This window comes from Boleophthalmus pectinirostris, unplaced genomic scaffold (assembly GCF_026225935.1).
Source record: "Boleophthalmus pectinirostris isolate CB_2022bp ecotype Guang Dong unplaced genomic scaffold, ASM2622593v1 HiC_scaffold_18, whole genome shotgun sequence".
Taxonomy (NCBI): domain Eukaryota; kingdom Metazoa; phylum Chordata; class Actinopteri; order Gobiiformes; family Gobiidae; genus Boleophthalmus; species Boleophthalmus pectinirostris.
The window spans coordinates 10,895,791-10,910,006 of NW_026571133.1; the positions used below are offsets into that span (position 1 = coordinate 10,895,791).

Consider the following 14,216-nt stretch of genomic DNA (forward strand, 5'->3'; position numbering starts at 1 on the left):
CGCAGATTTCCTCCTGAAAACACTTGTCTAAATGTGAAATAAAAAGTGAAGACATGATGCCACTTTTGCGTCTTCTGTTCAGACCATCATTATATAAATATAGACATAGTGTGGAACATTTCAGGCAAAACTGCAACAGCTCTATAAAGACAAGAAAGTGGCATGCACGAGAAAAGTGATATAGTGCACCTTTAACCAATGAAATGACTTTTGTTTCTGATGATTCAAAAAACACAAGACAACAAATAATATAAAAGAAAATGCATAGCCCCAAAATATACATGTATTTTTCATGTACTAATTAGATTTTATTCACAGTTTGGTAATTACTTCGGTATGTACTTTAAAGTAACACTAATGCATCTTCTCTCTGTGTGTTGCAGGAAGGAATGGAGTGGTTTGCTGACTTTGGAAGCTAGTGGCGACAATCAATGAGGACATCTATCTCCATTAGATCAAGAAAGAACTATTTTGGTCAAGGACACCTTTTCCCGTGATTTTTCTCTTTCCAGCTTTTTTTCTTCCTCCTTCTCCTCCTCTTCCTCTCACCATCTTGGATATCTCGCCTCGCTCCCCGGGGCAACACTGACTGATTGGTCATTACACCAAGGGGCACGTACATAACAGAAAGACACAACCTGGAGTTAGGAGCTGTGGGAATAAGGTGGTGAGTCAGCCACCTTCGGAAATACAACAGATGAGACATTTCTCTTCAAATTACCACTCATACCGATAACTATACACGGACCATTTTTACTGGAGGGAATCGTTTCAATATGAAGGAGGTGTCTTTTGTGGATTGCCTTTTTCTCGGCTTGGCTATGGCCTCTTTTGTAGCCGGTACAGAGGATAAGTCAGACTGCCCCAAGTTGTGCATTTGCGAGATGCGACCATGGTTTTCGCCAAGTTCGGTGTACATGGAGTCACTCACTATTGACTGCAATGACTTGGGATTATTCAGCCTCCCAGAGAAACTACCACTGGCAACACAGGTACTGCTACTGCAAACAAACAATATCGTAAAGGTGGACACAGCGTTGGATTATTTGGCGAACATCACAGAAATCGATCTATCGCAAAATAACGTTGCGTCTCTCAGCGATGTCCACTTCGGAAGTCTCACTCAGCTTCTGTCGCTTCACTTGGAGGAGAATTTGATACAAGAGTTGCCAGAAAGGTGTTTGGCGGAGCTAGCTAACCTTCAAGAGCTATACATGAATCACAACCTCATCTCGTCCATCTCCCCGTTGGCTTTTCAAGGTCTGCGCAGCCTCGTCCGCCTTCACCTCAATTCAAACAAACTGAAAACCATTAATAGAGAGTGGTTTGAAGCAATGCCGAACCTTGAGATTCTGATGATTGGCGAAAACCCAGTTGTTTCGATTGAGAATATGAATTTCAAACCACTCGGTAACCTTCGCAGTCTCGTCCTCACCAGAATGAATCTCTCCCAGCTCCCTGAAGACGCGCTCACCGGCCTTGAAAACTTAGAAAGCATTTCGTTCTATGATAACATATTTCCGGAGGTGCCGCATTCAGCCCTGAAAAATGTGAAAAATCTCAAGTTTTTGGATCTTAACAAGAATCCAATTAGTAGAATACAGAGAGGCGATTTTGTGGATATGTTTCATCTAAAAGAATTGGGAATTAACAGCATGCCCGAGTTAGTTTCAATCGACAGCTTCGCACTTAGTAATCTCCCGGAGTTGACCAAAATAGAAGCCACCAACAACCCCAAACTGTCCTATATTCACCCCAATGCTTTCTACAAACTCCCCCGGCTTGAAACGTTAATGCTAAATGGCAATGCACTCAGCGCCCTTCACCGGATCACAGTGGAGTCCCTTCCAAATCTCCGAGAGGTTAGCATGCACAGTAATCCTATTAGATGTGACTGCGTGGTGCGCTGGATGAACATGAATAAAACTAACATTAGATTTATGGAGCCAGATTCTCTGTACTGTGTTGAACCACCCGAGTACGAGGGCCAGCATGTACGCCAGGTGCACTTCAGGGAGATGATGGAGATCTGCTTGCCTCTTATCTCTCCTGAAAGCATGCCCGGGCACGTCAAGACACAAAATGGCAGCTCCGTGTCGCTCCATTGTCGCGCCTTCGCCGAACCAGAGCCAGAAATTTACTGGATCACACCCTCCGGTATGAGAATCTTGCCCAATACTGTTTCTGACAAGTACTACATGCACCCAGAGGGGACTTTTGACATTTACGACATCACTGAGAATGAAGCGGGACTTTACACATGTGTTGCCCATAACCTTGTCGGAGCAGATCTCAAATCGGTCTCCGTTGAAGTGAATGGCTATTTCCCCCAGCCTGTGAATGGCTCTTTGAATGTCATAATCAACTCAGTGGAGACAAACTCGGTATTGCTTTCCTGGAAGGCTGGCCCTGGGACACTGGCTCCCAATATTAAATGGTACACCATGAGCGAGACAGACCATCCCAGGACCGCATTCACCACCAGGGTCCCATCTGATATCCGAGCGTATAACCTCACGCACCTCAGCCCGGCGACGCTGTACAAAGTCTGCGTAGAGGTCCACGGCGTCCATTACAACCACGAAACCAAATGTCTGGATGTCACCACTAAAGGGATCGAGCTGGCCGTGAGGGACACAGAGAAATGGGATGCGGCCGTGATAACTATCTTCGGGGTGCTTTTGGCAACAACATCAGTGGCCTGTCTTCTTATTTATGTGTCACTAAGGAACCACCATCTTTACGGGCAGATTAGAAAGTGCGAGTCGAAACTGGCGCTGACACCCGCCGAGGAAAACAGTATGAACTCTCCCTTCTTTACAAAGCTGTGGTTTGCTGGTAAAGGACTACCGAGCGGGGTGGAAGTTAAAGCCACAGTCATAAATGTATCTGACAATGCCTTTTAAAGAACTTTTGAGTATGACGTAACTAAACTGACAATGGGTACGCAAGGACAATAATGACGATTACCCATAGCTGGACACAATAAACTCTGGGATCGAACATTTCTCAAAACGTCAACAATGCTCTCCCAGCTTGAAACTTTGAGCAGAGGCCGATGGCGCGCTGCGAAATACACTGCAAAAAGTTTAGGCTCCCATTTCCACCGAAAACGCAGGCCAAAAGGAGGAGAACAGGTTCCAGATGATGTTGATGGGGTCAACTCTCTTGTAATTGACTGTTAAATGTGTTCAGAGTTGTGGAACTGTCCGTGTGGTCCCCCCCCAAGCAATACCGTCTGTGCTTTGTCCAAACACCCATAGACGAGTTAGAGATACTGTAATAACACCTGAATATATTGGGAAGGCAGATTTTAGTAGTGCGTAGAGCTACAACAGTGACTATGGTGTATGACTTTTGACGAAATATACCCCAGTTTTCTATTTAAAAATGGATTCTTGATTTTTCATGGAGATATTGTTATATATATTCTATTATGTTGATGTAATGACAAATCCTCTGTATCAGAACAGCTGAAATGGGTTTTTAATGACGGCGAGCGGCAGACTACTTTTGATTACAACGTCACATTAAGCTTAATGAAATTGTGCTTCAAAATGGGTATCTCAAGAGGACATTTGCCAAATGGCTGTTTATGCTGTGTAGTTCTCCTTGCATCAGCTACTGGGACAAATGCGTTGGACAGAAGCAAATATAACAGGTCAATTAAAGCCGAGATGACGACCGTGCCATCTCCTGGTAAGTGCCTACAACAAGAAATACATGAAGTGAACGGAGGAGAAGAGAGAGAGCAAAACCAGATCATCACATCACCGCGGAAACACAGGCTACCCCCCCAGTAATTTTAGTGGAAATACTTTTTAGCATACATATTTTAAGATAAACATTTTGTTGTTGCTTTGGGTGTAAAGTTAAAAGCCATTTTTATATTTACTGTATTATATGTGATCAATGGGCACAACAGACTAATTATGAAAAGTGCTACGAAAAAATAATAAATGTCATTGTTTCTTTTCCAAACAAAATTGGGAATATTATTTTTGTCTCCGTTATTTAATGCGAAACACCACGCGTTTATGACACAACCTGAGATGCCCGAAATTATTTTTATACAGAGGGATATCAGTTATGATTCTTTTATGGGATCTGAATCTTTTGCATCTGTACATGCCAAAGAGCGATTCAAAAGCCTGGCTCTATTTGCATGACCGAAGCTAATGTAAGAACTCATTTAAAGCTCCTTTGTGTAACCTTTTTGGTGGAAAGTCCATCAAATGCTTTAATCCATGGAGATGTCAATGCTTAGTCTGGAATGTTTCACAGTATGGCATGAAGCCTTTCTATCATCATAGAAACCAAACCAGACCAAGTTACAGGTCAGATCTGTGGAGAGGTGACCCCGCTCACAGTCAGAAGGCTTGTTTCTCTTGGTATTTTTGAGCTATAAGACCACCTGTAATTGAATAAATGTAAAGACAAGCTGTTTAATGTCATACTGTGGAACATTTCAGGCAGAGCAGCGATCCATAGAAACAAACAGGTGATGGACTTGCAATCAAAAAGTTACACAGTGCACCTTTAACACACATTTAAGACATTAATAAAATTAGTCAAAATGTGCCCAAAATTCTTCTTCTTAAAAAAAAAAAAAAAAATTATAATAATAATCACAGAGAGAGATGACCAAGGCTTGTTTAAAATTCAGACTAAAAGTGGGAGTGTGTTTATCCTTTGAAATTATGCATCATCTAAATAAAGCACTGCATTATAAGAATAATAATACTTAAAAAACAAAGTTATTATGATGCCAAATGTGTGTTTTTATGCACAAAGCTCTCACTTGTGTCGTCTGCTCTGTGTCTGTGCTGATTCTTGTGTTGGTTTAGCGTTAATCAGTATAAAAAGCAAGCACATTATAAAAAAAAATAAATATTTGGTTATTTTAAAAAATTGGGATTGGGTTCCAAATATTCACATTAAGGAACCATTCAAAAGAGCTGACTCGCTTACACACCTCACATCACTAGATATCGGTCAAGCCAGATTCAAACAGTACTGTCCAATCAGATTTGTTTATTTCAGTGGCACATCTGAAACAAAGGAGCTCATTGGTCACTATCATTCTGAACAAAAAACAAACTTCTCTTATTTCAGATTAACAATTTAGTGCATTAGTCATTAATGCCGGACATACACTGTGCGGTATTTTCAATTGTTTCACTCAACCCAAGCTCAAACTGTACGACCAAATCACAGAGTTTAAAGGCTCACAGATCACGATTCATGTTCCCACACTATACGAACTACTTCAACAGTGCAAAACCCTCACAAGTGGCGAATGGATTTCAAACAGGTTTTATATTCTTGCGACCTATGATTGTCGATCAGGAGCTGGCCATGATGTATTAATCGGTTCTCGTTACCCCATGTACACTAGATGAAGCATGACACACAATTAAGCCAAACCTCGGGCCAGATCTCCAAAACAGTGGCACGAGAGAAAAAGCGTCTCTGTAATCGCACAGTGTGCGTCTGACTTAAAGGGCCCATATTATGCTATTTTCTAATCTATGTTATAATGTTGTTTCCTCGTCAAAAACATACCCGGAGTTGAATTTAGTTTCATTCACACATGTTTAACAGATACATTCTGCATATTTAGACTGAGTTCTTCACTTAAACTGAAAAAACTCTGTTCTATCTTAGGATGTCATGTGGTACAGGAAGTGCTCACTGTGTTTTTAAACTCCAAACACCTTCACTAAAATGTTTTGAATCTAAGTCAGGAATCAGAATACAGTACACGGTTTACAAGAACCCCGGAAGTTGTAGACCACGCATCAGCCAATCAGCGAAGAGTTGTGAAGCTGGCATATTACGTACATCTCGACCAAATAGCATTAATTGGTTAAATAAAAAAGTACCCGCCTACCGTCAAGCGAACGAATCCTAATGCTGTGAGGTCAGACGGTTTCTACAAAGTGAAACTGGCTGATGTATCAGGCTAGGTAAAAGGTGGCTGTTAACTTGAAAACTACCGCTTCGTGACATCACAAGGTGGAACAGAGCATTTTGAGCTTTGGAGATGTAGACAGACTAATAATAAAGGATTGCTCAAACATGTGTGAATGAAACAAAACACAACTCCAGGTATGCTTTTTTGATGAGGTAACAGCATCTAACACGGCTTAAAGCTCACAATAGTCAGTTTTGTTCAATATAGGACCTTTAATTCTGCTGAAATATTTTTATGTGGACAAACACAGTGGACAGTGTATGCCCCTAATTGGCTAAACCACCTGTCAGTCATGCCCATCTGAAGGGATATTTACCAGTAACCAGACTCACATCCTCATAAAATATTGAAGAAGTGTGTATTCTGTATCCTAGGCAACAGAGATGGTGCCGCACTGTAACTGTAAAGATGAGACAATAAGCGAAAGCAGAGAGGCTGAGAGCAGAGCCTGAGAGGAGGAGGAGGAGAGAGAGTGAAAAGTACAATAGAGAAGTCATTAGTCGCCTCATTAAGATCATGTTCATCCTCAACAGCTCTGCATATAGCCACTGTCTCTGCCACAGCTGCTCAGAGAGGGACAAAGCACAGCCAGCACAAAGAGGACAGCCCATTCACCATAATTACTATATGGACCTATACTTTATTAAGGATAGCTGGGACATTATATTTTTGTGGCTCAGTATTTATCGTATGTACATTAGGGCCCAAATGACCTTATTATAATGCTGTTTACTCATCACAAACATGTCTGGAATTGTGTTTTGTTTCATTCACACATGTTTAACACACAAATCCTGCGTATTTAGGCTCTGCTCTTGTTCCACTTTATGATGTCGTGTTTCTATCTTCATACACTTTCACTAGAATCATTTGGATAATTTACAGCCCAGGAATTGTCAGTCTCTATTAAATAAAAAGGTAAAAGGTAGCTGAAAACTACTACTAATGGAACAGAGCATTTTGAGTTTTGGAGATGTAGACAGATTAATAATAAAGAGACGTGTGTGAAAGAAACAAAACACAACTCTAGGTATGAATAGAAAGAAAGATTTGCGGTGTATTTATTAATTGTCACACCAACACGTTTTGACTCCTTAGTCTTCATCGGGGCTGATGGAGTGAGCAGCAGGTATAACTATTTATAGGCGTCCTAACCCCAGACATGTAATAATTAAAAACACAATATCCAAAAACACTACACATGTTGAATCCAAGTATATTGACAACATACCATTCATAACACTGTTCTGTAAAGGCTGGAGTATAGGCAACGATACATTTATCCCTTTGGTTACACAGCACACTTCAAGAATTATTTTCACAAGTAGAAAGCACCTAGAAATTTTGTAAGAAAGGTAATTAAAAATACCGAGGTATTTGGAGATCAAGAGGGGTCAACTTGTCGCCTCTTGACAATTGGCAACAAAGTGATAAAGACATAGCAGCTTGATAGCCTGATTCATCAGCCGGTTTTACTTCGTTTCACTTTGTACAAACCATCTGACTTTGCAGTGTTAAAATTCACTCGCTCAACGGTAGGCAGGTACTTTTTATCATTTAACCAATCGCTGCTATTTGGTAGTCACGTATGTAATGCGCCACTAACGGGGCTAACTGGTATATTAAGCGTTTCCCAAATGCCGTAGGAAGAAGGGCAATAACGTTTTTTCCCCTTGATAAAATTCACCAAACATTCTCTTTATTCCGGCTTTAAATCCTCGATCTCGGGAATCGTCTACAACACTGAATGTATGGCTCTTCCCTGATTGGCTGGGGCCCGAACTTGCACTTCTGGGGTTTTTGCGAAACGTTTATTGTATTTTGATTCCTGACCTAGTCGCTGGGGAGAAATGAAATTGAGCCGAATCACTAGGTGGCATCAGCCTGGTTAACATCTTGAGGCAGTAATTAAGAAAGTATGTGTAGAAGCTTCATATTTCCAATAGTTGTGGAAGCAGTTTTATAGTTCAAGTAATTTGTATGAATGGCCTTGTAGTTCAAATAGTACACATAGTTCATATAGTTCAACTCCTGGTATGTTTTTATGTTTTTGATGAGGTAAAAGAACGAGAACTTTGCACATGAATTAATTGAGACGAGTGCGCTGGAAGAGAAGGAGCAGCCCAAGAACATAGAGAAAAATCCCGCACACCGTCTTACTTGCAAATAGTGACATTTATTAGAACAAATAACAAAGACAATCAACATAGAGTGTAATAATAATAATAATGAAATATTAATCATAGTAGAAATATCACTGAATAATAATAGAAAAAGAAGAATATCTGGATACATATAGACATAGTATATATTCACCAACTATAAAATAATGTTGTCGTGCCATATACAATGGATCTTAAAATATAGCCCATGTACAGCCCACCGAAAGCGAGAGACCTAATGATATAACAAATGCCTACAAACAGATGCTTAAAAACATCATTGAGTCCTAAAGTTTGGGGGGTGTGAGTCTACGGTATACGGTCCTAATAAATCTCAATATTTGCAAGTAAGACAGTTTTTCTCTATGTTTTTGATGCAGTAAAAGCATTATAACATGGCATAAAGCTGACAAGAGTCCATTTTTCTTCATATAGGATCTTTAAAATAGACCAGATGAACCTCACTGGACAAGTTTCAATATTATCGCAGTATCTCTCTGTACGTTGAGCTTCCAGATGTGTTATCATGACAGTCCCGGAGAGTACAGTAAAGAGCGAGCTTTTGTTTTATTTGTCTTAGTGAATTATCAAACACAGCGAGGATTTCACATGAGAAGGCGAGTATGATAAATGGTTGTCAGAGGGAGAGTGACATGGTGGATTTATCAAACAGGCTGTGGCGCTCATACATCAGGCAGACTTCAGCACCACGGACAGAGGCTTTTAGGAGCGGGCCATCTGTCAAAGACAAAGGGAGTTAAAATATGATGCGGCGAGCTCCTCAGGTAACGCTCAGGTCAGGCTCAAGACTCGGGACTGTCTGTGAGGACGGTGCGCTGAATACAAATGTGTGAACAGCACGGGACGGAGGAGAGAGGGAGGAGAAAGAGAAAACAGGAGAGGTATAGTGGGGGAAAGGGGTAAGAGAGGGATAGAAGAGGTAGAGGTGAGAGGAAAGGAGAAGGAAGGGAGTAGAGGAGAGAGGGAGGAGAGGAAAGGGACAGAAGAGAGGTAAGAGAAGAATAGGAGAAAGAGGGAAGGAGAGGACAGAGAGAGGAGAGGAAGAGAGCGAGAGAGAAGAGCGGAGTGGATGGAAGAGAGAGTAAGAAGAGAGGAGAAGGAGAGGAAGTAGAGAGAGAGAGAGAGACGAGGGAGAGGAGAGACGGAGCGGAGACTAGAGGTGGCGAGGAAAGGGAGAGGAGAAGAGAGTAGAAGAGAGGAGGAGGAGAGGAAGTAGAGAGAGAGACGAGGGAGAGGAGAGACGGAGCGGAGACTAGAGGTGGCGAGGAAAGGGAGAGGAGAAGAGAGTAGAAGAGAGGAGGAGGAGAGGAAGTAGAGAGAGAGAGAGAGAGAGAGGAGAGGAGAGACGGAGCGGAGACTAGAGGTGGCGAGGAAAGGGAGAGGAGAAGAGAGTAGAAGAGAGGAGGAGGAGAGGAAGTAGAGAAGGAGAAGAGGTAGAGAAGAGAGGGAGCAGAGACTAGAGGTAGCGAGGAGAGAGAGTAGAGAAGGAGGACAGGAAAGGGACAGAAGAGGGGTAAGAGAGGGATAGAAGAGGTAGGGGCGAGGGAGAGGAGAAGGGTGTAGAGAGAGGGGAGATGGACAGGCGAGGGAGAGAAGAAAGAGGGAAGGAGAGGACGGAGGAGGGGAAGAGAGAGGTAGGACAGGGAGAGAAGAGGGAGTGGAAGGGAGTAGAGGAGAGGGGGAGGAGAGGAAGTAGAAAGAGAGACTAGGTAGAGGAGAGAGGGAGTGGAGACTAGAGAGTAGAGGAGAGAGGGAGTGGAGACTAGAGGTGGAGATGAGAGGGAGAGGCAGAGGAGAAAGAGGGAAGGAGAGGACAAAAGAGAGGAAGAGAGAGGTAAGAGAAGAGAGGGAGTGGATGGAAGAGAGGAGGAAGGGAGGAGAGAAGAGGGGGAGGAGGACACTAAGAAGAGAGGAGGAGGAGAGGAAGTAGAGAGAGAGAAGAGGTAGAGGGAGCGGAGACTAGAGGTGGCGAGCAGAGGGAGTAGAGAAGGAGGACGGGAAAGGGACAGTAAGGGAAGGATAGAAGAGGCAGAGGCGAGAGAGAGAAGAAGAAGGTAAGAAAGAGGGGAGGAGAGGACAGAGGAGAGAGAGAGGAGTAGGAGTGGAAGAGAGGGAAGAAGGGAGGAGGAGAGAGAGGAGAGTGAGGAGAGAGGGAGGAGAGGAAGTACAGAGGGGGAAGAGGTAGAAGAGAGAGGAAGCGGAGACTAGAGGTGGTAGAAAGGGAGAGAAGAAGGGAGAGGAGAAGGGAGTAGAGAGAGGAAAGATGGATAGGTGTGGAAGAGAAGGAAGAGAGAAGGAGAGGAAGAGTGAGTGGATGGAAGAGAGGAGGAGAGGAAGTAGAGAGAGAAAAGAGGTAGAGGAGAGAGGGAGTGAAGCCTAGAGGTAGCGAGGAAAGGGAAAGAAGGACGGCGAGCAGGAGGAGAGGGAGTAGAGAAGAAAAACAGGAAAGGGACAGAAGAGGACGAGGAGAGGACAGAGGGAGGAGAGAGAGAAAAGACTAGAGGCAGAGAGCGATAGAGAGAGAGAGAGAGAGAGGAGGAGGAGTGCGGAGAGCCAGAGGGACAGCCCAAGGTCAGCGATTGACACAGAAGAACACATAAACACAAAACCCCGAGCGTCGTATTTTCATGTAAAGTGCACATGTTCAAATCCACACATGACGCACGTCCAGCCCCCGGGGGAGAGGAGCCGCACACGAGACGCTGACTCGGTGTTTGTGAAGGAACACGACAGCTACAGAAGACACTAAATGAGATCAGTGGACAAACATGTACTCGGAGATTAGAGGGGCTCCAGGATATCAACCGCCCTGTTCCTGGTATTTCGTTGTTTTCCATTTTCATATTACATATATTTGATTACATACTTGAGTGAGTAAGCAGAGAGTCCAACGTGTAAACTCATCTCCGCTGTCTGTCTCCATAGAATGTATTTTCACTATGTCTTTCTCATGGTGCCAGCTCCAGCCCTGTGCCGGTGTTCACACAGAAAGGAGGAGGGTATGTGAAATTGTGCAGTCAAACAGCGCTAGAAGAAGTACTCAGCTTTGTTACTGAAGTAAAAGTACAGATACAAAAGAATACTCAAGTAAAAGTAAAAGGATCACATCAAACTCTACTCCTACTAAATCTAAAATGATTAAAGTACCTGGTTAAAAATGTACTTAAAGAGTAAATAGTAAGAGTATTTTGCACAAATTTAGATCTAATAAAGCTTCAAATACTAGTGATTTTTATTCAGATTTGTGCAGAATTTTGTTCAACAGAAACAACTTAATCTATTTTTGGTTTGCTCAAAGCAAGAAAAACTAAAAAATAAACTTTTCAGCCTTTTCAGCAGGTCTCAAACTATAATAAAAATATTGTAACTATTTAGTCCTGTTCAAAAATGTAGTGGAGTAGAAAGTACAAATACCTGCTCTCAAATGTAGTGAAGTAAAAGTAAAAAACTAATAAAAATAGTTTTACTTTTCAGTCTTGTTCAAAAACGTAGTGTACTTAAAATGTCCTTAAAGAATAAAAATTAAAAGTATTTTGAGATCTAATAAAGCTTCAAATAGTAGTGATTTTGATTCAGAACAACTGAATTTCTCTCTATATATTTTTTACTAGCTGTTTTTATTTATTTGCTCAAACTATGAAAAAGTTAAAAATAAACTTTTCAGCTTTTTCAGCAGATCTCAAACTATAATAAAAATACTTTTCTCACTCAAAAATGTAGTGGACTAGAAAGAACAAATACCTGCTCTCAAATGTGGTGAAGTCAAAGTAAAAAAATATAATAAAAATATTTTTACTTTACAGTCCTGTTCAAAAATGTAGCGGACTAAAAAGTACAAATTCTTGCTCTCAAATGACGTGTAGTAAAAGTAAAAAAAACTATAATAAAAATACTTTTAATTTTCAGTCTTGTTCAAAAATGTAGTGGAGTAGAAAGTACAGATGCCTGCTCTCAAATGTAGTGTAGTAAAAAAAAAAAAAAAACTATAATAAAAGTACTTATACTTTTCAGTCCTGTTCAAAAATGTAGTAGAATAGAAAGTACAAATACCTGCTCTCAAATTAAGTGTAGAAAAGTAAAAAGCTATAATAAAAATACTATAAATAATAAAAATATAGTGGAGTAGAAAGTACAAATACCTGCTCTCAAATGTAGTGAAAGTAAAAAATATCCACTTTAAAATGTACAGATAAGAAGTAAAGTACAGATATCTCAAATTCATACTTAAGTACTTTACTGCTTTTACTTCACTACATTTAAAGCGTCTTATATTAGAAAGGATTTTTGTATTGCAGCTGAATCCCACATGAAAAGAACCAGTGGGATGTCACCGTTTAATCCGCCGCAAGGAAGAAAAAGAAGGAAAAAAAAAAAAAAACAGCTGAATCTTCAAATATTTTCCCTAATATTAAAATCACCTTGTTCCTTTCAGAGAGCCGTCTGCAGAGGCTGATATACGACGTGCTCTGTGAGGCTTTAGCTCGGGCTGCTCCTGCTGGTTGCATATTCGTTTTCATTTAGCCTGGATCATTGTCACGCAGTCGCACAGTTAATGCAAAATCCACCGGCGAAGGTGGCGTTCAAAAGCTTTTAGGCTGTTTTATTTATTTCATTTTCACCACAAAGAAATCTTGAAGTCAGCAGCTGGCTCTCTGAAAAGTCATTTATGCCTTAAATTTTTGAATTATTGGAATAAAACCAGACAACGCAGAAATACAGAAAACGTTCTGATTGAAGTGTGGAACATGGCTGCAGTCATTTCGCTGAGTTTAAAGTAATTTCTGTCTCTTGTTCTCTGTTGTAGTGTTATAAATTGTCGACATAGAAGAAGTGTGATTGACAGTTCTGCTTTTAAAGAGCCCAAATTACACTATTTTCTGATCTATGTTATAATGTTGTTTCCTCATCACAAACAGACCTGGAGCTGTTTTTGTTTCATTCACACAGGTTTAACCCACAAACTGCATATTTAAACTGCATTTTTCTGACGGAAAACACTTTGTTCCACCTTGTGACGTGGTAATCACTGTTGGGCAAGTTATTTCAAAACTGTAATGTGTTATTTATGACTTACTACTGTCATTTCAATGTAATTTATTACATTACAATATTACTCTGTTTAAAATGTAAGACATTACACGACTACTGCAGCACTTTAAGTTACTCTCTCCAAAATAACTGTCACTGATTGCTGAGAAACCAGTGAGTGAAGATGCCGAACTTTTACGCCGTAGATGAACTGATCCAGGACTAAACCGAGGACTGAACTGAGGAATGAACCAGAGCTGAACCAGGACTAAACCAGGTCTAAACCACGACTAAACCAAGTCTAAACCAGGACTAAACCAGGTCTAAACCACGACTAAACCAGGTCTAAACCAGGTCTAAACCACGACTAAACCAAGTCTAAACCAGGACTAAACCAGGTCTAAACCACGACTAAACCAAGTCTAAACCAGGACTAAACCAGGTCTAAACCACGACTAAACCAAGTCTAAACCAGGACTAAACCAGGTCTAAACCACGACTAAACCAAGTCTAAACCAGGACTAAACCAGGTCTAAACCAGGTCTAAACCAGAACTAAAACAGGTCTAAATCAGGACTAAACCAGAGCTGAACCAGGACCAAACCAGGACCATACCAGAACTAATCTTGAACTAGGACTTGGAATCTAGGACCGCCCCTGAGAGAACCTGGAGCCCTTGGAGCAGGGTGTCCGCACAGCGTGATCAGACATCAGGTGCGATTAGCCCCTCGGAGCGTGGAGTTCTGCGCCGGTCCTTTCGCCTGTGGTTACCCAATGGTCTACGTGGGAGCACCTCCGAGCTCCTCCTGACATTCATAACCGTAACAGTGGCGTCTCACCGCTGCTGATATCGCGACGATTTTAGCAAATTTGTAGGAAGAAAAATGAAAAACCCACCACTTCAATCCAGGTTAAAAACGCATTGTTACATGTGTTAGTGACATTTGTGCCGAGTAAAATATTACAATTTTTTTCCCTGTAATGCCTTACGTTACTGCGTTACAGCAAAAAACAATACATGAGAGTAA

General features: G+C 41.4%; 1 protein-coding gene across 1 annotated transcript; it reads left to right on the forward strand.

Annotated features, from left to right (window-relative positions):
- Positions 1 to 776: 776 nt before the first annotated feature.
- Positions 777 to 2,906, forward strand: LOC110165078 (leucine-rich repeat neuronal protein 3). The gene has a single exon (XM_020930234.2). It carries the CDS (start codon positions 777 to 779, stop codon positions 2,904 to 2,906), a length of 2,130 nt encoding a protein of 709 aa, XP_020785893.1.
- The last annotated feature ends 11,310 nt before the right edge of the window (positions 2,907 to 14,216 follow it).